Genomic DNA, 25978 nt, shown 5'->3' with positions numbered 1-25978 from the left:
CATCAATACGAATGTTGGCAATGTTAGAAAGTGTTATAACTTGAATCGAAGGTAGTACTACATCTTTTGTTACTTTATGAACTTTATTAAACCAAATGGTTCAAAATTTTATTTGTAATCAAGAGATTTTGGGTGTGTTTAGTTCACGCCAAAATTAAAAGTTTAATTGAAATTGAAACGATGTGACGGAAAAGTTGGAAGTTTGTGTGTGTAGGAAAGTTTAGATGCGAGGGAAAAGTTGAAAGTTAGAAGAAAAAGTTAGAAACTAAACCAGCCCTTTTTAAGAATTTTATTTCTGAACTTTTTTGAGGACGGAACAACAGCTTATACATGGGAACGCAAATGGAATCATGGAAAAACAAGAGGGAGGAAGTTGTCAGTAGTCACTAGTCACCCACCAGGCCACCACCAACTCCTCCGCCGACAGCGAGAGCCCCGCAAGAAACACCACCACCACCACCACCACCGTCACCCAACTATTCTATTCTGAAATCTCCCATGCCTTCTCCTGCTAAACAATAATCCCACCACCTCCCTCCCCCCAAAACTCGAGCCTCCATCTCTCTCTCCCTCCCCGATCCAGCCACCGATCGAGGCGTTGACGACGACGTCGAGCTCATGGGGACGAGGAGGAGGAGTGCGCGAGCGCGGCCGCTGGCCCTGCCGCTCTCCGTGCTTCTTCTCTTCGCCTTCTCTTCCGGCGTCGCCGCCGCCGCGCAGGGCATCGAGCGGATCAAAGGTATGTGCATCCGTTCTCCGGTAATCGGTTGTTGCTTAGATCTGAGGAATCACACGCGTGCGCTCCTCGTCGCGTGTTTGATGGCCGGAATTTGATTCTGTCGAGTGTTCTCTGCTATGCTGTCGCACTGAGAATTATAGTATATTCCATCCTGGCAATCGAGGAACAGAGTTGGATTGACAGTGCTCCAAAATCTTGACAGAGTTGAATCTATTTACTTCATCTATGTGATTGCATCGTCAATGGATTATATTATATATATATAATCCTGCCTTGCCTAAGCTGAGCAGCTGACCATAAATGAAGTTTGATTTATTCTTTTCCAAGTATGGCCAAACACGTCACACCGTCAAATAGCAAGACTTCTATGCTATCGTAGCTGTTCCATAACTTTTTCTTTGCCTGCTTGCTTGCTACTCCCTCGGCCACAAAAAATAGATCATCTTTGCTTACTTATTGGTCCAAAAACAAGTTCATCATTAAGTAATCATTTTATTAGAATTTGTGAAAATAGTGAATAAATGTATTCGAAGTAGATAAAATAGCATACAACTTTATTTGGATTTGATAAAATGGAGGGTATTCTAGTCTTTTCTTTTATATCTATTGGTATGTGTGGGATGGCCGGATTGGTGAAAAATGTAGTTATTTTGGGACGGATGAAGTGCTAGTATAGGTTCAAAAATTATGCTTTGACTGAAGAATTAAAAATAATACTTTCAGCAATGTTTTAACTCCATTTATATTAACTTTCCCTGCGCGCGGATATGATTAAAATTCACGAAGTGCTGCTGGTGATGTGCTAGAGAAGACGATCCTGTTGGAAAGCTGAAGGTGTATGTCTACGAGCTGCCCCCCAAGTACAACAAGAACATTGTGGCGAAAGATTCCAGATGCCTCAGCCACATGTTTGCCACAGAGATCTTCATGCATCGCTTCCTGCTGTCGAGTGCGATCCGGACTTCGAATCCGGACGAAGCCGATTGGTTCTACACTCCAGTGTACACCACATGCGACCTCACGCCATGGGGCCATCCCCTGACCACCAAGTCTCCACGCATGATGAGAAGTGCGATCAAGTTCATCTCCAAGTACTGGCCCTACTGGAACAGGACGGAGGGTGCGGATCATTTCTTCGTTGTGCCACATGACTTTGCAGCGTGCTTCTATTTCCAGGTGAGCCATGCACAAGGTTTGGATTCGGAAAATTTTCAGTAAGTTTGAACTCTATTGGAAAGAAATTATTTAGACTGCAAATTTTAGTTTTTTGTGGATTAGCAAAATTTGTGTTAACTCGGTCAAAATTTGTTCAAACTTCAAATTTTAGGGCTGGAATGTTTTGAAATTTCTGATATATCGGCCCTCCAAATGTTCTTTTTTTTTCTTTCTGCAATGTTAAACCTTGGTCATACATAATGCCATAAACCATGAATCATCCTCTCCTATACACTCCCTCCATTTCAAAATATAAGTATTTTTAATTCAAAATCTGTAGCACAATATGAAAATTTATAAGACGATAATTTCAATGTTCAGGAATCCATGTATTTTCAGCCAATCAGATGCTTGGGATAGGAATTTAAGCAATTCAAAATTTAGAATTTGACTAATAAAATGACTAAAACAGAAGTTTTCTGTTAATCTTGATCTTTGCTGGACAATCAACAAATGCTTATATTTTATAACGGAGATAGTGTATTATTACCCATGTAACGTGGAATATGCAAACTCATAAGATGGAAATTCATCCTAGTAATGAAGCCACACACAACACCTGTTATATATCCTTTACTCATGTTTATTGCTTCTAGCATCATGTACATCCAATGTTCATTCAGATCAATATGTTCCTACTTTTCAGGAGGCGAAGGCTATTGAGCGAGGCATCCTTCCGGTGCTGCGCCGTGCTACGCTGGTGCAGACGTTTGGGCAGAAGAACCATGCGTGTCTCAAGGATGGCTCCATCACAGTCCCGCCGTATACTCCTGCTCACAAGATCAGAGCTCATCTTGTTCCGCCAGAGACTCCTCGGTCAATCTTTGTCTACTTCCGTGGTTTGTTCTATGATACTTCGAATGATCCTGAGGGTGGTTACTATGCAAGGTATGCACCTAATTAAATTATGCAGCTGAAAAGCTGTAGGTCTTAATCAATCATTGATTAGAAAGTCTTGATACACCTACCATTAGGTTCTATATTGTGTAAAGCCTAAGGGAATTGATGGATCTGAAGTAGCAGAAATTCAGGAATATTTTTGCCCTCCAAAATTTGAAATTACATGATAACAAAATTTGAATAAATTTTGCAAAATTCAAAAAAAAAAATGTTGCTGGGTGAGGGGAAGGGTGGCAAGGTGATTGAAATTTCATACCAAAATGTTGAATCCTGCCTAACATATGCAATGCAGGGGCGCCCGTGCATCGGTGTGGGAGAACTTCAAGAACAACCCGATGTTCGACATCTCTACGGACCACCCCCAAACCTACTACGAGGACATGCAGCGTGCAGTCTTCTGCCTGTGCCCGCTGGGCTGGGCGCCATGGAGCCCTCGTCTGGTGGAGGCCGTGGTGTTCGGCTGCATCCCGGTGATCATCGCTGATGACATCGTCCTCCCCTTCTCCGACGCGATCCCTTGGGAGGAGATCGCCGTGTTCGTGGCCGAGGACGATGTCCCGCAGCTGGACACCATCCTGACCTCCATACCGACAGAGGTGATCCTCCGGAAGCAGGCGATGCTCGGGGAGCCGTCGATGAAGCAGACCATGCTGTTCCCGCAGCCTGCGGAGCCCGGGGATGGCTTCCACCAGGTGATGAACGCGCTGGCGCGGAAGCTGCCCCATGGCAGGGATGTGTTCCTCAAGCCCGGGCAGAAGGTGCTCAACTGGACCGAGGGGACCCGGGAAGACCTGAAGCCGTGGTAGATAGATATATACAGTATATGATAGTGTTATGGCACCATTGCCATTCACCATGGCTGGTGTTCTTGTGTAAATGACACCACCGGATGAGAAGCTGATCAATGAGGATATAATGATGATGATGAGCGAACCACATCATTGAATGTAAAGCTCCCTTTCCTTGCTTCTTTTTAAGGCCATGTGCCTGTATGGCAATGTCTGTTTTGACCATTGTTGTAGTGTTAGCGTATTACAGGTCATGGATTATGTAATACTAGTCAATAACCCATACGTTGCACCGTGCAACTTGCACAAGCTATTTGTTCATATATATAAAACATAAATAGTAAAATTTTGTCATAGGCAGAGTATGTTGTTTGTTTTTTTAACTATGCATAGAGGCTTAGAAATCATCAATCATTTAAAGCCGTAAAGCTAGATTTTTCTTTTTATTTGGAATTTTTTTCTCCTCAGAGAGGAGTTGGCTTTTTTTTTTACAAAAAGCTCCTCGTTTTTGCACGGAATTATGCCCGCATCCTTGAACCACCTGACACCACGTTGTGTTTTATCCCAAAAACCCCTCATCTTCCGTAGAAATACAACGCGAAGAAGAGAAAATTCCGTTTATAGGGGTAGCGCTGTAAACATGGAAAAAGAAGGGACTTTTCTGAAAAACATGCCACATATGCCCCCATCCAAACCCTAACCCACCGTTCACCACCTCCTACCCACCCGTGACCCACGCCGCCGCTGGTACGGGGCTGCCGCCGCCGCCGCCGCCATCCACCTCCCTACCCGCGGCTCGCCGCCGGTGCTCCTCCTCCCCACCCCCAGCGCAACGCCGCCTCCCTGCGCCTCCGCACACCCATCCTCAGCGACGCCGCCACACTCTCCCCGTGCCAGCACCGGCGAGGAAGCGAGGCAGCCGCGGCGCAGGGCTGACTCCGCCGACGGAAACCACGGGGCATGCCGGGACGGCGGCAGTGGGACCAAGCCCCCTCCCCCCCGGACACGCCCCATCTTGGCGAGCGTACATGTCGGCGCTAGGGCAGGCCACGCGGCAGCGCGGCTCGTGGTCTCATCTCCGGCGCCGCCGCGGCCGGATCTAGCGGTCGAGGAGACGGCGCGACAGATGAAGATAACTGCGATAGGCGCGGGCGACGGAGCGGCGGAGGCCCGACAAGTGCGGCACCATCGTGGCCTTCATCATCCGCCTTCCCCCCAACACCGCCATCCCCCTTTGTTCTCCCCCCACCCCACCCGCCGGCAATGGGGCTTGCGGTGGCGGTAGATCCGGCCGGGCACGAGCGCCCTGCCACTGCCACCCGTTTGAGCCAGCGGGGAGAGGCCGGCTGCGCAAAGGAAGGAAGGATGGGGAGCGAAGGCTGGGGGTGAGGCAGTGTTTGTGATGTTGCCGCTGCCACACCGGCATGGAGCACGGCACGGCATGCCATCGGACGCCTCTCTCCGACGCTGCTCCCCTCTTCCTCACGTAGCTGTCGCCGTTGCCGGTGGGAGAAGAGGGGGCGGAGGATCTGCCGCCGTGCGCCGCTGTTGACGGTCGTTATCGATCAGTTTCGACCATCAATATTACCAAAATAGAGGAGAACTAGTGAGGCTTGCAATGCATATGTTTGTTAGAATAATAATATTCCACTAGTATTAGGTATACTAATCTTTTGCAGAGAATGACAATAAAGTGAAGGAGAATAGACATCTGCTCAAACGATAAATCAATCGGACGATGTCGAGGACCAGACTTATGTATGAATGGGCCAAGAACTCAGAATTTACGTGATAAACAGGGCCGAAATTCACAAGTCTGTAGAGAAGAACAACGGAGGAGGCCACCAGCCGAAATTGGGCTGGATTGGGCCGGCCCCAGGTTCAGCCGAACCCTCCTTAGCGCCATCCGATCCAGGGCTTCGCCTGGACGGTGTGGATTAGCCCCCAGTGACGGTTGGAGGGTATTTCCGACCATTCCAACCGTCACAACCGTCATTGGGAGGCTATAAAAGGAGTTGCCATTCTCACTTCACTCACACACCTCAAGCAATAGCTCTCTCATTTCTCTCAAGCTTAGTTTAGTAGTATCTAGCTGGTGGAATAGGAATAGAGTAGAAATCAGGAGTCCGGAAGCCTTCGGAAGTGTTCGGGTATGGTTCTAGTAGCTTTTCTCTTCTCTTTTGTAAGCTTTGTAATTTTATTAGAATACTCTTCTAAATACATTTATAGTATTGAAATACTTTCCGAGTATATGAATGCCTACTTTACATTATGTTCATGTTATACTGAATATACGGCTAGCATATCTGAGAGATGCTTTGGTGTGGGTATAATGTTTGCTTATGCAATTACTCTATGTCATGACGATGATATTAGAGTAGTATCTGGTAGTTTAGGCGTGGTGTCTAGATTACGGGATATCATTATTTGGGGTTATATATTACGGATGAGAGGTGGGCCGCTGATGGTGACAGCTCAGTACAGGTATTCCTCCGCGCCGGTATATAATCCTAAGTTAATTCCCTAAGGAGGGTATTCCTCCGTATTTAGCCCCGGTTGTATGGTCATGACGGGCTGTCGTAAGGAACTCGACAGTCAGGGGTGGCTTCTCGAAGTACCAGGAGGGCATCGGATAGAGGGTATTAGCTAGTATATCAGTTAACTAGAATGTATGTATACTATGTATATTAGAAGTATAGGGATAGATTTTCTTCCTCTTTTCTTTCCATCAAGCTTAGATGATTTATTATGAGAATGAGTAGTTAATGCTTGTGTGTCACTCTACCCTTGGATTATATTAACCCCTACTTAGAATATGATTATCACAAGTAATATATAAATTATTAGTTGAGTTATCTCTACATGATCTTACCACGGGATAAAATAAATACGATACCCTTGAAATACTCTCGGGTGAAATGCTACAATGGTATATATCCGTGCGCTTGCGGATGAACTCTGTAACCATAGTATACCAGAAGTATTTCTGTGCCATTGCTGAAAATAATATTTCTAGTAATATCGTTAAAAAATACCAACAGCCACTGGTGGAAGGTGAGGATGGGGGCAGAGTAGTCGTACCGTGGGAGAGGACGCAGAGGAGGAGGGCGCGGGGAGTCGACCCCGTGGGAGGAGGACGGAGAGAATGACGAAGGAGCGGTGGAAGTAGAGCGATTTTTCTGATTTTTTTATGGTGGGACCCACCTTAAAAAAAATTGATGGTAGACCCATCTGAAGCTATGCGCACTGAGATAGATTGGGATGGAGAGATAAGAACGCCCCACCGGCTCGGTTGACCGGCTGTGCCGGTTTTCTAAGGCTGTACTCGTTGCTTCGTTTTTCTAACTCACTCCTCTTTTTTTTTCGCACATTTCCCAAATTGATAAACGATGCACTTTTTACAACAATATTCCGTACAAAAAATGCTTAAAAAAATCATGTTAATCTATTTTTTTAAAAAAATAACTAATACTTAATTAATTATGTGTTAATGAGTAGCAGTGTTCCCACCTCCCTACTACTTAGGATAGAGAGGGTGGATGATTCCTCCTCATCGTGCACGGTGACGGCGGCGACCGCCGCCATTGCGATTGTATAGGCCGGCGTGTCACGTCCACGTCCTTATCGGCTGTCACGCCCGGAATTTCTATCCAAAATTTCAAACGCTTACATGTGTGTGAACCCTCGTCCAGAAATCAGCCAAGGCACACAATAACAAATTGATAATAGAGTACAATTATTACTCTAATTAATAAGCGAATAAAACGTCACTACAGAGATAGATAGTTCCTCTCAATCAATAAAGATCTAAGCAGCGGAAAAAAAATAAGATAAACGGCGCAGACGACTCCACTCCACAGGCAGCTTGACCAGGGCTACACCTAATCCTCCACACCATCAGCATCACTGTAGAACTCCTCCTCTGATGAATGATTGCAAGGTGACTATATGACATACTCAGCAAGCCACGCAGCAAATATGCAAATGCACAGGATAACAAAGGATGGCATAATACGGTTTCATTTGCATAAACAACATTTAATAAATATTTCAGAATTTAATAAAACAGTTAAGTAATAATTAAACAATATTAATCCAACGCTATACAACATACCCTGTTGCATAGGCCCAATCATTCTGAACAACCAATCCCGGCTGCACAGTTCTATCTCCAAACCAGGAATATACCATTCCAAACCAGGAGCTAATCAAATTATTACCAGTTATAGCATCTTTCATTATGATGAGAGGTGTGAGACTAATCACGAAAGACATTGTTAGACCCGCCCATAACCGCGGGCACGGCTATTCGAATAGTTTTACTCTGACCAGAGGTGTACCACTGTTCCCACAAGACACAGCCCCACGACATGTCACCATGCGCCTTGATACCACCACGGTACCTCAGAAAGGAGCTGTGACAGTACCCCTCGCACAACACAATCCACCACAGCGCACCGTTCCTGGATCACAATCACCCCCTTATAAACAAGGCATGGACTCCCCAGCGACCCCCGTGGGCTTATCTCCACCACTTCTCAGTCTGGTGCCCCGCAATGAACCATGCTATACAAAAGGTAAAGCCGTTGCCCACGCTGGCTTGTGGTTGGCACAGTTAATGTTTCACAACCGAAACTCATGAACCGGTCCTTAATTGTTATGAGCACGACCAACAAAACCATGTGCTCACAACCCACCATTATCAGGTTTTAGTTGGCAAATTAATTAATTAACCAATCATGATTAACCATCATGAGTTACCATTAAGCCATCATTAAATAATAGTGAGTCATAAGTTATCCCAATAGTGTGCTAATGTTTCTAAGCATGGCTAAGCAATCATATCTAATATCTAGCTGAACCAATATATAAAGCCCAACTAGTCAAGTTATAATAACCCAAGGTATCAAGGAATAAAGTAATCAAGAACAAAGGGGTTATAACAAACAATAGGTTAATTCCACCCAATGACATTCGAAAATAAATGCAATAGTTGAATAGAAACAATAGCTTTAAACGGGATCAACATGCTCAAAGGGTTGTTTGGGATCTGTGTGACTTGCCTTGCTGGCCTCGGAACTCCTCAAATTCTTCTCCTGCGAAAACGGACTCTCCGGAAACGTCGGAATCTAAACAGAAAAGAGCAAAAACACCAAAACAGCACATAAACAAGCATGAACAGTACATGTGGATATTTTTAACATGTAGATCTCAATTTTAGAAAAATTTAGAGACTTGAACCAACTAAATCCGAGCTAAGATGAATTAGTTATGAATTTTTAAAGATTAAATCGGATTAAAACACTTATATGGATTTTAATTGAATTATGACGCAATAATGAATTATTTTTGAAAAGGAAAAAAGGATTTATTGCGTCAGCGGCTAGGGTTTGCGGTGGACTGGGTGCACGGCGACGGTTCACGAGATTGGACGGCCGAGATCGACCCATCCAAAACGACCGGTCGATCTCGACCGGTCCACGGCCGGACCACGGCGGACGGCATCGATGACGTCGGCGATGACGTCATCTCCGGCGGCGACCGAACCGCGCAAGCTCGCCGGCGAACGACGGCGCGGCGGCGCGAACGGAGAGAACCTACGGGTAGCGGACGGCACGGCGAACTCACCGGTGACAAAAGAAGCGGCGGAAGAACAACGGACGGCGACAGCGGCGAAGAAGAAGCAGCGGCGACCTCCGGCTTGACGACGGCGACGGTGTTCCGGCGGTCGACAGCGACGGCGGAGGGGCGGACGAGGACGGCGACGCGACGGCGACCACGACGGCGGCCTTCCCGAGCGATGGCGACGACCGGAGCGACGGCGGCGCACGGCTGGAGCGACGGCGGCGACGGCGGCGCTAAGCTACATGGTGCTAGAGCTCTACCGGCGACGAGAGGCGAAGGCGAGGGTGGCGACGGGTAGCGGAGACACCGGGGATCCTTTTAAAGGGGCAAGGACACGGCGGCGAAGGCCCACGGCGGCCGGCGACGAGAAGGAAAGTCTAGGGTTCGGAGGAGAGAGACTGATCCGATTCGACCTCGAATCCACGAATTTCCAAACGATTTTAGCCGATGATTCCAAAAGAGAAAAGATAGAGGAGATCGAGAAGATCATTTCCCCTCTATCGATTTCATCGGAAACGGAAAGGATCGGCCGGATTTGGAAGGAGACGGCGGCGGCGCGGCGCTAGGGTTTCGGGCGGCGGTGGCGCGAGGAAGACGAAGACCTGACAGGTGGGCCCAACCTGTCAGCGGGCGGACGCGCGCGCGAGCGGCGGCTGCGGCTGCGGACTGGGCCGACTTGGGCCGAGGAGGAGAGAGAGAGGGTTTTGGGCCGACTTTCGGCCCAAAGCCAAAAGAGACTTTTTAAAACTTTTTCCAATTTAAATTATTCATGAAATGCAATTCCATTTATTAAAAATACTTCCTTAGCTCAAATAAATCCCAGAAAAATCTAGGAATTATAGAATTAATCAAAGTATTTGATGAAATTTTATCTGGCCCCATTTTATATTGGAATTTATTATTTAAAATTAGATCTTCTCTTCAAGGCTTTTAAAAACAATTCTAATAATTCCAATTTAGACAACAATTTATATATTTGGGATTTTTAGGGTGTGACAAACCTACCCCCCTTAAACAGAATCTCGTCCTCGAGATTTGGAAAAACTGGTGAACAGATGCGGATGAGCTGACTTCAATTCATCTTCTCGTTCCCAAGTTGATTCTTCTTCCGAGTGATTACTCCACTGAACTTTACAAAAACGGATAACTCGATTCCTGTTCTTCTCTCATCCGTTTCCAAGATACGAATTGGTTTCTCAATATAGGTCAGATCCTCTTGGACTTCTATCTGTTCAAGGTTAGCTTCTTCGGTAGGTACCCTTAAACACTTTTTCAATTGCGACACATGGAACACATTATGGACTCCTGCTAAAGATTGAGGTAACTCCAACTGATAAGCGACCTCTCCTCTTCTACTAACAATCTTGTAAGGTCCCACGAAACGCGGTGCCAATTTTCCTTTAGTGTGGAAGCGATGAACTCCTCGAAGAGGCGTGACACGAAGGTACACATAATCTCTTTCGTCAAAACTTAGATCTCTACGACGATTGTCGGCATAACTCTTATGACGAGACTGAGCCACACGCAATCTTTCTTGAATGATTTTCACCTTTTCTTCTGCTTCCCTTAGGATATCAGTCCCGAAAACCTGACGTTCTCCCGTTTGATCCCACAAAAGCGGAGTGCGGCACTTCCGACCATACAGCGCTTCGTAAGGAGCCATCTGAAGACTAGCTTGATAACTGTTGTTGTACGAGAATTCCACATAAGGTAAATTCTTATCCCAACTTCCACCGAAGTCTAAAGCACAAGCTCTCAACATGTCCTCCAAAATCTGATTTACCCTTTCGGTTTGTCCGTCTGTCTGAGGATGATAAGCAGTACTAAAGTTCAACTTAGAACCCATCTCTTCTTGAAGTTTCTTCCAAAATTTTGAAGTGAATTGACTTCCCCGATCAGACACTATTTTCTTAGGTACGCCATGCAAACACACAATCCTTGCCATATACAATTCCGCCAACCGACTTCCGGAATATGTTGTCTTTACTGGAATGAAATGAGCCACTTTGGTAAGTCTGTCGACTATCACCCAAATAGAGTCATGTCCTGATGACGTTCTGGGTAGACCGGTGATGAAATCCATACCGATTTCCTCCCACTTCCATTCAGGAATCTTCAAAGGCTGCAGCAAACCTGCGGGCTTCTGATGTTCTGCCTTGACTCGCTGACAAACATCACATACTGCTACGTATTCTGCGATTTCACGCTTCATACTTGCCCACCAAAATCTTTCCTTGAGATCCTGGTACATCTTGGTACTACCAGGGTGAATGGAGTATAAAGTATCATGAGCTTCCTTCAGGATTGCATCTTTTAAATCTCTATTGTCTGGGACGCAGATTCTTTCGCCCAACCATACAGTTCCTTGCTCATCTTCCAAGAAACCGATAGCTTTTCCTCTTCTCATATTCTTCTTAATTTCTTGAATATCAGGGTCATTAATTTGGGCTTCTCTAACCTGATCGATTAGCGTGGGCTTTGCTTCTAAGGCTGCAACAAAACCTCTACTAACAATTCCCAAATTTAATCTTTCAAATTCCTTGCATAACTCCAACGGCAACTGTCGTCCTTCCATAGCATTGCAATAGCCTTTCCTGCTAAGAGCATCTGCTACAACATTAGCCTTTCCCGGATGATAATGAATTCCCATGTCATAATCCTTAATTAATTCCAACCATCTCCGTTGTCTCATGTTCAGATCTGGCTGAGTAAAGATATAATTTAAACTCTTGTGATCGGTGTACATCTCTGTACGAGTACCGAAAAGATAATGACGCCAAATTTTCAACGCATGAACCACTGCAGCTAACTCAAGATCATGAGTAGGGTAGTTCTTCTCATGCGGACGTAACTGACAAGATGCATAGGCAACCACCTTCCCATCTTGCATCAGAACACAACCTAAGCCAAGCTTAGATGCATCGCAATACACTTGGAAACCCTTCTTTGGATCAGGTAAAATCAAAATAGGAGCTGATGTTAAGCGATTCTTCAACTCTTGAAAACTCTGCTCACATTCTTCTGACCACTTGTACTTTACATCCTTTTGAAGCAGTCGTGTCATGGGCTTAGCAATCTTGGAGAAATTCTCTATGAACCTCCGGTAATAACCTGCAAGACCCAGGAAACTGCGAATCTCTGAAACTGTCTTCGGTTGTTTCCAGTTGGTTACGGATTCCACATTACTAGGATCAACGGCAACTCCTCCGGCTGAGATGACGTGACCAAGGAACTTCACTTCAGTCAACCAAAATTCACATTTGCTAAACTTGGCATACAATTGATGTTCTCGCAGCTTCTCTAGTGCAAGACGAAGATGTTCTTCATGCTCTTCTTTTGTTTGGGAGTAGATAAGAATGTCATCAATAAAGACCACCACGAACTTGTCTAGGTATTCCATAAACACCTTATTCATTAAGTTCATGAAGAAAGCGGGGGCATTGGTAAGTCCAAAAGACATAACAGTACATTCAAACAATCCATACCTAGTGGTAAAAGCCGTCTTAGGTATATCTTCTTCTTTAATCCTCAAATGGTGATACCCTGATCGAAGATCTATCTTGGAGAAAACGGTGGCACCTTTAAGCTGATCAAACAAATCATCAATTCTGGGCAGCGGGTACTTATTCTTGATAGTCACATCATTTAGTGCACGATAGTCCACACACATCCTCTGGGTATGGTCTTTCTTTTCCACAAAAATAACTGGAGCTCCCCATGGAGATGAACTTGGTCTGATGTATCCCTTTTGAAGCAAATCGTCGACTTGCCTTTTGACTTTTGCCAACTCATTAGCCGCCATTCTATATGGTCGCTTATGGATTGGAGTGGTTCCTGGTACCAAATCTATTCTGAACTCTATATCCCTTTTAGGCGGCATACCAGGTAAATCGTCTGGGAACACATCGGGGTACTCCCGGACTATAGGAATCTCTTCCAAAGTCATTTGGTTCAGACTTGACCTTAAAGACTCACAAGACAATGTATGAACAGTTACAACTCGACCATCATTGCTGGTGAGAGTTACTTTTCTGTTGGCACAGTCTATCACACCTTTATATCTGACTAACCAGTCCATCCCTAGGATGACATCAAGATCTTTGGATTCTAACAAGATAAGATTGGCCAGAAATGGCACTTCTTGAATTTCTATTCTGACAGAGGGGCTACGTTGCAAAGAGAGTGCTTGATTACTCGGGGTACTAACCATCAAAGGACGTCTAAGATCTTCTACTTCCATACCATGATTTCCCGCAAAACTCATAGATAAAAATGAATGTGTAGCACCAGAATCGAAAAGCACTGTTGCAGGAATTGAGTTAACAAGGAACGTACCCAAAATCACATCTGGAGCACCTTGAGCTTCTGCAGCAGCAACATGATTGACACGAGCCTTTGGCGTAGGTGCGGTAAAGTTACTCTGGGTAGGGACAACCTTCACGCGTCGGGGCTTCGGACACTTGTCAGAGTAATGTCCTGGTTCACCACAGTTGAAGCATACTCCGGGCTTGCTGCCTTGCTCCTTCTTGGCAGGCTGTTGTTGTGTCGGAGCTGCCACAGGACGTGGAGCTTGATTTCGGATGTTGTTGCCTGCGTTGTTGTTGAAGAACTGACGTTGCGGACGAACAACAGACGAAGAACTTCCCTGTGGCATGGACTGGGGTCCTAAAGTAAGACGCGGCCTCTGACTATTCCCCTGTTGTGCCTTTAAGTGAGCAATCCGACGTTTCTTCTGCTCCATGCGGTTGTACTTGTCCTCCTGTCAAATAGCCTTATCCACTAACTTCTGGAAATCATGGTAATCCCCAGTCATGAGTGGGTAAGACAGCTCATCATTAAGTCCCTCCAAGAACCTCTCCTGACGCTCTTCATCAGTGCGCACATCTTCTGGAGCATAACGAGCCAGACGATTGAACTCGTGCAGATACTCGGTGACCGTGCGAGATCCTTGGGTGAGCGACCTAAATTCTTTCTTCTTGAGAGACACCACTCCCGATAGTATATGCGTCTTCCGAAAAGCAGCGGTGAATTCAAGCCAAGTGATAGGTTCAGCAGTAGTCCTGTTAAGGCGGAAGTGATCCCACCACTCAGAGGCAGGGCCATGCAGTTGGTGTGATGCAAATGAGACCTTCTCCTGATCAGTGCACTGAAGCAAATCCAACTTCTTCTCTATGGCGTGCAGCCAATCACCGGCTTCCACAGGATTAGTGGTGCTAGAGAAAGTGGGCGGCCTCACACGAAGAAATTCTGCTAACTTGTTCTGGGGAGGTGCCTGGTTATTTCCCTGGTTCTGCTGGTTCTGGAGTTGCTGCATCATCATGTTCATAAGCTGTGCCTGTTGAGCCAGGACTTGGGCAAGTGTGGGATTCTCTCCATTGTTGTTGTTGTTGTTGTTGGGGCCATTCCCGTTGCTGCGAGTGAGCACCATCTGGCACGGGCAAGAGCACAAGAAGAGAAACCGAGAAAAACTACTTAGGACAGAGAATTAATTTTTCCACTAACTTAACTTTTATTGATCTTAACTGAGTTTCATTATTACAAAACTGAAGGCTCTCTCACCACTAAACTCACCAACTATCTAACACTCGAAAGCAAACAAACGCATGCACTTACATCCCACCACTGATGTAAACCACATGCAGGACCCACACACACAACCAAACTTAAAACAAGCAAACTAACACAACGACCTAGGACAACGGCTTGACAAGGCATTCTAGGTCTTCCGGGCATCGGAGTTGATTGAAGGCTCGTTCGGCTCGTCTCCATCATCTTGAGTGGCTCCCCACTCGACCTTTGAATGGGTGCGCTTCGATTCTTCTCCTTCATCATCACTTACATTGACGACCGGAGGATCCGCTAGGGCTGAGGTAACTTCTTTCTCCACCACACGGACCTTTGGCGCCAATTGGTAGCGAGGGACGAATAGAGCTCTCTTCCTTGCGGTAAGACGAACCCTGGCCTTCTACGGCGGTGCTTCTCCCTTCAATGCGGCTAGTTCCTTCTCCAAACGATCCACCTTGTCTTCTAGCTTGCAAATCTTACCGCGATTCCGGTCTTCACGATCTTGAGCTGCTAGCACAACCTCTGCGCGGGTCTCATCCATAGCCCACAGCATCTCAACCAAATGCCTTGTGGTAGCATCATTCTCAATCCCCTCAGTCTCAAGGTAGCTGCCACGGTCACTTCCCTGGGGTTGGCGAGGATGGTAGCGATACTCAGTGTCGGCCAACTGATCACTGTAGCGATCGCGGAGCTCTCCTTTGGCGATCCTTGCCACCTCTTGACATGCATGAATATAATTTCCTCCTCCAGCTTCGAACATCACTGATGGGATATCTTCACTATTACTGATCAAGGTGACTTTGACTCGACACTTCTCTTCATCCCGATCATGAGGAATCTGGGCATACATAGAGGCAGTCCCAAATCCTATGGCAAAGGACATCGTACGCAACTCCTGGACAAATCCCTCAACACCAAACAAGTACTCAGGCTTGTAGCGCGGCATCTAAAGACAAGTGAAAGGAGGGAGTTAAGACATTTGTCCAATTAATAGCACAAGTTTTTGGATTAATTTGAATAAAGTTAGAAAATCCAAGTAAAAGGTAAGTAAGTAAACCAAGCTTGCAAGATAAGTTGAAACAGTTGGAAACAAGATCACAAATTTTGCACTTTTGAACGACAGGTTTCAAATAAAATAAAAGAAAAGTTATAAAATCAATATGCTAAATTTATTGCAGCAAGATTAAATAAAACAATGTTCTAAAATTTTTGCTGGCCAATGAGCCATTAGTACAGTAATAGATGTACGGTACTAATAACACAGGAATAATAAATAAATTTTTAAATGAGAACAATTAAAGGAATTATAAACTGCATGTGCCATTTGTTTGGTTTAATTAAAAGAGAAAGAGAGGAGAACAGTTCTATTTTTCCAATATTTTTAGAGGGCTTCTATGGGTAACCATTGGGCATAACCTAAGGTCAAGGAGGCTCTGATACCAACTTGTCACGCCCGGAATTTCTATCCAAAATTCCAAACGCTTACATGTGTGTGAACCCTCGTCCAGGAATCAGCCGAGGCACACAATAACAAATTGATAATAGAGTACAATTATTACTCTAATTAATAAGCGAATAAAACGTCATTACAGAGGTAGATAGTTCCTCTCAATCAATAAAGATCTAAGCAGCGGAAAAAAAATAAGATAAACGGCGCAGACGACTCCACTCCACAGGCAGCTTGACCAGGGCTACACCTAATCCTCCACACCATCAGCATCACTGTAGAACTCCTCCTCTGATGAATGATTGCAAGGTGAGTATATGACATACTCAGCAAGCCACGCAGCAAATATGCAAATGCACAGGATAACAAAGGATGGCATAATACGGTTTCATTTGCATAAACAGCATTTAATAAATATTTCAGAATTTAATAAAACAGTTAAGTAATAATTAAACAATATTAATCCAACGCTATACAACATACCCTGTTGCATAGGCCTAACCATTCTGAACAACCAATCCCCGCTGCACAGTTCTATCTCCAAACCAGGAATATACCATTCCAAACCAGGAGCTAATCAAATTATTACCAGTTATAGCATCTTTCATTATGATGAGAGGTGTGAGACTAATCACGAAAGACATTGTTAGACCCGTCCATAACCGCGGGCACGGCTATTCGAATAGTTTTACTCTGACCAGAGGTGTACCACTGTTCCCACAAGACACAGCCCCATGACATGTCACCATGCGCCTTGATACCACCACGGTACCTCAGAAAGGAGCTGTGACAGTACCCCTCGCACAACACAATCCACCACAGCGCACCGTTCCTGGATCACAATCACCCCCATATAAACAAGGCATGGACTCCCCAGCGACCCCCGTGGGCTTATCTCCGCCACTTCTCAGTCTGGTGCCCCGCAACGAACCATGCTATACAAAAGGTAAAGCCGTTGCCCACGCTGGCTTGTGGTTGGCACGGTTAATGTTTCACAACCGAAACTCGTGAACCGGTCCTTAATTGTCATGAGCACGACCAACAAAACCATGTGCTCACAACCCACCATTATCAGGTTTTAGTTGGCAAATTAATTAATTAACCAATCATGATTAACCATCATGAGTTACCATTAAGCCATCATTAAATAATAGTGAGTCATAAGTTATCCCAATAGTGTGCTAATGTTTCTAAGCATGGCTAAGCAATCATATCTAATATCTAGCTAAACCAATATATAAAGCCCAACTAGTCAAGTTATAATAACCCAAGGTATCAAGGAATAAAGTAATCAAGAACAAAGGAGTTATAACAAACAATAGGTTAATTCCACCCAATGACATTCGAAAATAAATACAATAGTTGAATAGAAACAATAGCTTTAAACGGGATCAACATGCTCAAAGGGTTGTTTGGGATCTGTGTGACTTGCCTTGCTGGCCTCGGAACTCCTCAAATTCTTCTCCTGCGAAAACGGACTCTCCGGAAACGTCGGAATCTAAACAGAAAAGAGCAAAAACACCAAAACAGCACATAAACAAGCATGAACAGTACATGTGGATATTTTTAACATGTAGATCTCAATTTTAGAAAAATTTAGAGACTTGAACCAACTAAATCCGAGCTAAGATGAATTAGTTATGAATTTTTAAAGATTAAATCGGATTAAAACACTTATATGGATTTTAATTGAATTATGACGCAATAATGAATTATTTTTGAAAAGGAAAAGAGGATTTATTGCGTCAGTGGCTAGGGTTTGCGGTGGACCGGGTGCACGGCGACGGTTCACGAGATTGGACGGCCGAGATCGACCCATCCAAAACGAATGGTCGAGATCGACCGGTCCACGGCCGGACCACGGCGGACGGCATCGATGACGTCGGCGATGACGTCATCTCCGGCGGCGACCGAACCGCGCGAGCTCGCCGGCGAACGACGGCGCGGCGGCACGAACGGAGAGCACCTACGGGTAGCGGACGGCACGGCGAACTCACCGGTGACCAAAGAAGCGGCGGAAGAACAACGGACAGCGACAGCGGCGAAGAAGAAGCGGCGGCGACCTCCGGCTTGACGACGGCGACGGTGTTCCGGCGGTCGACAGCGACGGCGGAGGGGCGGACGAGGACGGCGACGCGACGGCGACCACGACGGCGGCCTTCCCGAGCGACGGCGACGACCGGAGCGACGGCGGCGCACGACTGGAGCGACGGCGGCGACGGCGGCGCTAAGCTACACGGTGCTAGAGCTCTACCGGCGACGAGAGGCGAAGGCGAGGGTGGCGACGGGTAGCGGAGACACCGGGGATCCTTTTAAAGGGGCAAGGACACGGCGGCGAAGTCCCACGGCGGCCGGCGACGAGAAGGAAAGTCTAGGGTTCGGAGGAGAGAGACCGATCCGATTCGACCTCGAATCCATGAATTTCCAAACTATTTTAGCCGATGATTCCAAAAGAGAAAAGATAGAGGAGATCGAGAAGATCATTTCCCCTCTATCGATTTCATCGGAAACGGAAAGGATCGGCCGGATTTGGAAGGAGACGGCGGCGGCGCGGCGCTAGGGTTTCGGGCGGCGGTGGCGCGAGGAAGACGAAGACCTGACAGGTGGGCCCCACCTGTCAGCGGGCGGACGCGCGCGCGAGCGGCGACTGCGGCTGCGGACTGGGCCAACTTGGGCCGAGGAGGAGAGAGAGAGGGTTTTGGGCCGACTTTCGGCCCAAAGCCAAAAGAGACTTTTTAAAACTTTTTCCAATTTAAATTATTCATGAAATGCAATTCCATTTATTAAAAATACTTCCTTAGCTCAAATAAATCCCAGAAAAATCTAGGAATTATAGAATTAAGCAAAGTATTTAATGAAATTTTATCTGGCCCCATTTTATATTGGAATTTATTATTTAAAATTAGATCTTCTCTTCAAGGCTTTTAAAAACAATTCTAATAATTCCAATTTAGACAACAATTTATATATTTGGGATTTTTAGGGTGTGACATTTTGCTCACTTTCTTGGGTGGCTCAGCTGTGGTAGGAGGGCTGGGCGTGTGCTCGACCATCTCGAGGCTCCGCTTGTTGCATTGCACTGCCAGCTTAGCATTCCCTTGAATAATGATTGTTCCTTTCGGTACCGGCATCTTGAGCACTTGATCTGCGTAGTGAGATGCGGCCATGAACTTCGCGAGTGAAGTTCTCCCAATAATGGCATTGTATGCTGTATCGAATTCAGCGACATCAAAGGTGATATGCTCCGTTCGGAAGTTATTTGCTTGGCCGAAAGTCACAGGCAACGTAATTTTGCCCAATGGTTTGGACGATGACTGAGGAGTGATTCCATGGAAGGGTTGATCGGTAGGAGTCAACTCGCTTCGTGGAATCACCATCGCGTCCAAGGTGCTGGCGAAGAGAAGGTTGATTGAGCTGCCGCCGTCGATCAGAGCTCGCGCGACCTTGATATTCCGAATAGTGGGTTCGACCATGATCGGATATCGCCTTGGGATGATAGCGGTCTTGGGGTGGTCCTCTTCAGAGAATTTTATCTTCTGCTCAGACCACTTCATCTTGGGCGCAGCTCCCTGCCACATCGAATAGACTTCACGTTCCACTTTCTTGTATTCTCGTTTTGAGGAGTATGCCGTGGAACCCCCGAAGATGTGCGAGTCATGGAGATCGGAGTCTGGGTATGCTGAGTCCGATTCCTGAGTAGCCGCCTCAGCGTCCTTCTCGACCACGAGTACTCGCTTGCCTTTTTCCAATGCCATGTGTTTTGCGAGCGACTTTTTGAAAACAAGGCAATCTTCTAGGGAGTGTCTGTCCGACTTGTGTATAGGGCACCATGTTTTCTTCGCGTCGCTACCTTGTGGGTCTGGGCGCTTCGAAGGGTCCGCGTATTCTGTTGCGAGAACTTCCGCTTGAGCTTTCCTTTTCCCACTCTTGCGATTTTTCTTCTTGCTTGACTCAGGTGCGTCCTTTGCTGGTTTCTTCTCTCCTCCGGTCTTCGGTTTGTCGTTCTTGCGTCTCAGTGTGTCGTCCGCATGAGCGCATCGATCGACAATTTCGAATAATCTCCGAGTAGTCGTGACGCACCTCGTTGCCAACTCCTAGGTAGTATAGCGATCTCTGACACCGGACTTGAAAGCGCGGATTACAGAAGCGTCGGTGATTTCGGGGATTGTTTTTCTGCACTCATTAAAGCGCCAAACATAATCCCTCAAGGACTCACCCGGGTTCTGTGTCAACGCATGTAGGTCGTCTACGATCGCGGGGCGCTTGTAGGTTCCTTGGAAGTTGGCGACGAACTGCTGCCACAGGTTTGCCCACGAAGAAATCGAGTAGGGCGGGAGATGCATCAGCCATGAACGCGCAGAGCCTTTCAATGCAGTTGGCAAATAATTCGCCAACGCGTTGTCGTCCACTTTGGCAGCGTAGAATACTGTGGAGTAAACCTGAAGGAATTCTTCTGGGTCGGTACTCCCATCGTACTTCTCTATTGCTCCTAGTCGAAATCTCTCAGGCCATCGGACATCACGCAGTGAATGACTGAAAGCTCTACACCCAGCGCTGGGGGCGGTGGGTTGTCGGCGATCGTACGTCCTTCGTGGATGTCTATCTGTGAGGAGGATGACGACGATGACGATGGGTCACTTGATTCTGGTGTACGATTACGAGGACGTCGGCCGAGTTCTCAAGAATCCTGTCGTCGTCTCCCGTTGTTGTCCCGGCGCCGATCTCCATCGTCGCCGTCATTATGGCAGCGTCCTCGACCAGTATCGCCCAGCATCCGCCGTTCGCGATCGTCGTGATCGTGGCGGTCGTGGCGGTTATCACGGTCTCGGTCTTCGCTCGAACGGCCTCCTTGTTCTTCGTCATCGTTACGTCATGAAGAGACGTGATGTCGGGAACGGTTCTCGTTGTCTCGCGTGCGTCGCGCCTCTCGGCGGCCATTCAGGTGATCGCGGAGATCGTCGGTGCCACGAGGCGGAGGGGTGGCTCGACGAGGCGATTCCTGCTGTTCAGGGTTTTCGCCATTAGCACCGCCAGTTGGTGGCTGTTCCGGGTGCGCTGCAGCAGCGGCCTCTTCGAACGCGTTGCTGAGGTTGGTCACTGATTCCCGTAGTCGTTCTGTCCACCGTGCGAGGTCGTCGTTCAGAATGGGATCGTAAGGGGTTTCCCTCAGTATTGTGTTGACGGCCCTGATGTGTTGGGCTGGTGTAGTCACTTTATTTTCGGCTTCCGCATTCGCGCGCACTGACGTGCCGATCCCGTCGATAGCCTCGCGTGGCGTACTCGTTGACGATGAGCCATAATCTTCAAGCAGGAGTAGGACTGACGGTTCGTGGGGATCGATGTCGATTACCCCAACGAATCGATCTGAGGTCAGCGTCGCTCCTTGTTCCTTGTCCTCATCCCTGATGGGGATATGTGACTGCTGGACCTTAGGAGGTGACGTCTTCATGGCGCTGAGAAAGACCTTGCAACTTGAGAGGTCATGATTCTTTGTCTTGTGAATAAGACAATAGACATCACGAGTTGAAGAAGTACGCTGAATTTCACGCTCTTCGTAGGCACGAATTTCAGTGTGGACGTTGAGAAAAACCTAGCAGGCTTGCAAGGTGTGTTTTCTAGTTTTGTGGATAGGACACCAGGACCTTGTCACCTCGGAAGTCATCCTAGTTGGCTCGTTATTCTTGTCGGAAAGACAAGGTTTGGCCACACTAGGATCCTTCTCGGGCTCGGATGTCGTCAACGTTCCGTTCTCCGCTTCGGCGGAAGGAACCTTCGACATGGAGTCGTCCTGGGCTATAGCCACTGCATTCTCGCTTCCGATCATCGATGGACCAGCCGAGATTGGCACCGTGGTGTAAACCAGGAAGACGATTTCGCCGACTTAAGTCCTGTTAACAGTGAAATTTGGTAAGCCCAAAGTTACCATTGGTTTAGAGTCAGTATCGGCTTCAAAGTTCTAGAATCAGCCGATGGGAGTCAAGTCGCCACGATGTCGTGTTCTTGGTGGAGTCGGATCAATCAAAGGAAGCTTATCTAGAAGAGTTCGAGTTCAAGAAGGATGCGACATGACAGTTATCTATTAATTAGGCATAGTTTGTTAGTTTCCTTTTATCTTTAGGAAAGTGTGTTTAGTGTCCGATAATGACTTTATCTTTTCCTTTTTAGTTTCTTTCTTGTCCGACAAGGACTAGTATCTCCCTATGGGTATAAATATGTACACCCAGGGTCATTGTAATCTATCAATCTATCGATCAATAATACTCTCGGCGCATCGCCACCCTCTTCCCTGAGGTTTTTACTTATCTTCCGGTGGAACTTGGGCACCTGACGCAGGGCTGCATCGGCTTTCGATCTCCAGCGAAGGGGTAAGTCCTACGTTCTGTCGGGCCCTGGTGAATCTGTCGGCTACGTTGGTGTTGTTCAAGGCTGCATCGATTCGATCTCTTGGATCGCTCTGGTTCGGTTGATATATTTGACTACCTGATATCTCAATTCTATCTCTAATTGCATTGTGTTTACAGACGCATCGGTTTAGTTGGGACTGTATCGATTACGTCTGATCTCCTGCCTTAGCCGATATATCTGTACAATCATAATGCTGTTCTAAATAGATTTGTTATATCCATCACATTAGACAGATCTATCGGCTCATCGAGTATTAGATTATCATATACAATCTCGTGCTGCATCGGTTAGGTTCGATCTACTAGATTGCTGTTGATAATATAAGTCTTGTTAAGCCGATAGGTTCATGCTAATGTTTTATCGGAGTGCTAGCCGATAAGTTATCTGGACGTTGCATCGGCTTGTAGGGATTGCATATACATATAAGTTGGATTTAGCCGATGGCAACAAAGGTTTCACTGTTTAATCTAATCTTGTGGATCTTATGACATCGGACCTCCAGCCGATGTGTGCTTTAACCTTCGGATCAATATTTGTTCTACTATTTCATATTGTTAGCCGATTGGTTTCTACTGGATTATATTGCTATATTATATTATCATCAGCCGATTGCCTTTATATCATTATCTACATTGGACATATAGCCGATTGCTTAAACCCTATCGCTATCGGCTGGTATCGGCATCGGCTATTATCGACTATCGGCTGGAACTACTCCATTGGCTTGTCAATCGGCTGTTTGATCTATTATTTGCAAATCTTGTCTATTGCAGGATTAAACTGACTGGCACGCCCGCATCTCATTAATCTTTGGACCTGCACAGGAGCTAAGCAGATCTCCCAGGCCGGTGTGTTCAATTTTTTCGTCAACAAGTCCACACCAGCATTGTTGAAGTAGGAACTCCTTGGTTGAGGTTGGTGTTCACGCTGTTGTCGACGAAGCTGAATGTCATAGTAGTAGAACCTTGAGCAGCAAGTCCCCCTACCTGACGCGCCACTGTCGACGGGGGATACCCGTAGTCCGGATATAGAGGGTATTGGGGTACGCTGGTACGAGGATCTACGTAATACGACATCAAGCAGGCAGAAAACAAAGATTATACTGGTTCAGGCCCCTTGATAGGTAATAGCCCTAATCCAGTTGTTATGGGATTATATGGTGGAAATCACAGATTACAAAGGGAATAGTGGATCTCGATGATACCGACGAGATCGTAGTCGAGTTGATTCGACTAGATCACCCGGCGACTTGGCTCCTGTAGGCTCCGGCTTCGTAGGCTGTAGTGGATGTGTTGGTGGTAAGATTCGATGCCTTAGGTCCTCCCGGGGGTTCCCTTTTATATCGTAGGTCAACTGGTCTCCAAGTAGGACTCGGAGACATTGGGCCTGGCACGATACAATGACGACCCAGTTCTGTCCGAGTAGGACTCCTTCCATCTCTGAACTCCATGATGAATTTCCTTAACGTATGCTGAAAACGTCCGTATACGCGCAAATATACCATATCGATATGTGACGTATATCGAAGGATAGAGGGTATACCTTATCCGTAACCCTGACAAAGTTTGTGTGTGTAGAAAAAATTTTATGTGACGGAAAATTTGAAAGTTGAAAAAAAAAAGTTGGAATCTAAACTACTTTTTCATTAAAAATATAGCATCATATTTATAGGCAGTCCCAACTAACAATCCATGTGTCGATCCACGAGATCCTATGGACGAGATATTTCACGATACTCCCATGCACGATCCGCGCGAAGCCTTTTTCGTGGAAAAATTGCCTCCCCCTTTCCTTCGCCCGTTCCTTCGGACGGCTCCTCCGTAGAGCTTATCTCGCCGAGTCGCCGACCCTCTCCTGACCGCCGCGCTCCCACCCCGGCCGCCTCCACCGCTGACAAGCTCCTGCTCCCTGCGCTTCGCATTGCCGCCGTTTGCGCGCTCCTGCTCCTCTCCGTTTTTAATACCGTCGCCTCTGCTGCTGTTGCTCAACACCATGCAATCATCATGACATATTTAAGGTCCTCATTCTTGAATCAACACCACGCAGCAAACATATGATCAAAACACCAGTATAGGTTGACTGTAGGCATGTAATGCCAGCGCTCCATCGGTCTTAATATACTTCAAAATGTGGAGAGGAAGATATTTGTCCCAAAATAAGTAACCTTCCGATTTATCGTGGTAGCATCATGAATAGAAGCATACAACCCATTCACCATTCAAATGAAGGAGTCTAGTGTGACCAGGTAAAAAAAACAATAGGATGTCAACATATACGTTGGCCCTATATTAACCCACCAATTAGTGGATTGATTAGCTCAACAATAGTATGCAAATCACCATACCCGTTTCCATATGCAGTATGGTTAATTAGATAACAGTCACACACTAGTGGAGAAACCGTTTGTAGTCCCGGTTCCTAACCCTCCTTTAGTCCCGGTTGTCCAACCGGGACTATGAATCCGGGACTAAAGATAGCTATCTTTAGTCCCGGGTGAAATAACCGGGACTAAAGATCGATCTTTAGTCCCGGTTTGTGTTACCAACCGGGACTAAAGATCGGTCAGCCACGTGGCCGGCCGAACCATCTTTAGTCCTGGTTTGTGTTACCAACCGGGACTAAAGATCGGTGTACCATTTTTTTTATTTGCATGGCCCTGTTTGCTGCATGGTTGACTATATATATATATATATATATAGTAAATTTGTTTGGTGCTCCATGGTGCCTGGGCACCATTGTTGAAATTGAGTATATACCCAATTCAAATGAGTATGAAACTGTTATATATAAATATATAGTAAATTTGTTTGGTGCTCCATGGTGCCCGAGCACCATTGTTGAAATTGCGTATATACCCAATTCAAATGAGTATGAAACTTATATATATATATATATATATATATATATATATATATATATATATATATATATATATATATATATATATACATATATATATATATATATATACACACACATATATATATATACATATACATATATATATATATATATACATATATATATATATGTGTGTGGGCGCGCGCGCATATGTGTATATGTATAAATACATATATTACACACATATGTATAATTTAAAGCACTTAACATTTTATGTGCATATATGTTACCAAAATATATATTAACACTAAAGTAAATGTGTACATATATAAATATATATACGCATGCATATATAGTACAATTCATTTGCTCGGTAGCTATAGCTACGACTTCAACGCCAGCGTTATGTCAGAAGAGGAAGGACCGACGTTATGAATTGTCGATCCGTCATAG

General features: G+C 46.0%; 1 protein-coding gene across 3 annotated transcripts; it reads left to right on the top strand.

Moving 5' to 3' along the window:
* The first annotated feature begins 431 nt into the window (after positions 1-431).
* LOC127752461 (probable glucuronosyltransferase GUT1) lies at positions 432-3996 on the top strand. Of its 3 annotated transcripts, none has more exons than XM_052277839.1 (4): positions 432-739; positions 1551-1915; positions 2601-2842; positions 3147-3996. In XM_052277839.1, the coding sequence occupies exons 1-4, from the start codon at positions 619-621 to the stop codon at positions 3658-3660; spliced, it is 1242 nt and encodes a 413-aa protein (XP_052133799.1). In that variant the 5' UTR covers positions 432-618; the 3' UTR covers positions 3661-3996. The 3 variants fall into 3 exon arrangements, with proteins under 3 accessions (XP_052133799.1, XP_052133800.1, XP_052133801.1); XM_052277840.1 differs by having other exon boundaries at positions 433-739; positions 1546-1915; XM_052277841.1 differs by having other exon boundaries at positions 616-739; positions 1526-1915.
* Positions 3997-25978: the final 21982 nt, after the last annotated feature.

This window comes from Oryza glaberrima, chromosome 10 (genome assembly GCF_000147395.1).
Source record: "Oryza glaberrima chromosome 10, OglaRS2, whole genome shotgun sequence".
NCBI lineage: Eukaryota > Viridiplantae > Streptophyta > Magnoliopsida > Poales > Poaceae > Oryza > Oryza glaberrima.
This window is presented reverse-complemented; position numbering and strand designations above follow the sequence as displayed.

What these genes read in the sequence shown, in the direction of transcription:
- LOC127752461 (XM_052277839.1), top strand. Translation starts at nt 619, where the DNA reads ATGGGGACGAGGAGGAGGAGTGCGCGAGCGCGGCCGCTGGCCCTGCCG. An exon ending in GGGCATCGAGCGGATCAAAG is followed by an intron (nt 740 to 1,550) that starts GTATGTGCATCC and finishes GTGCTAGAGAAG; the next exon opens with ACGATCCTGTTGGAAAGCTG. An exon ending in CAGCGTGCTTCTATTTCCAG is followed by an intron (nt 1,916 to 2,600) that starts GTGAGCCATGCA and finishes CCTACTTTTCAG; the next exon opens with GAGGCGAAGGCTATTGAGCG.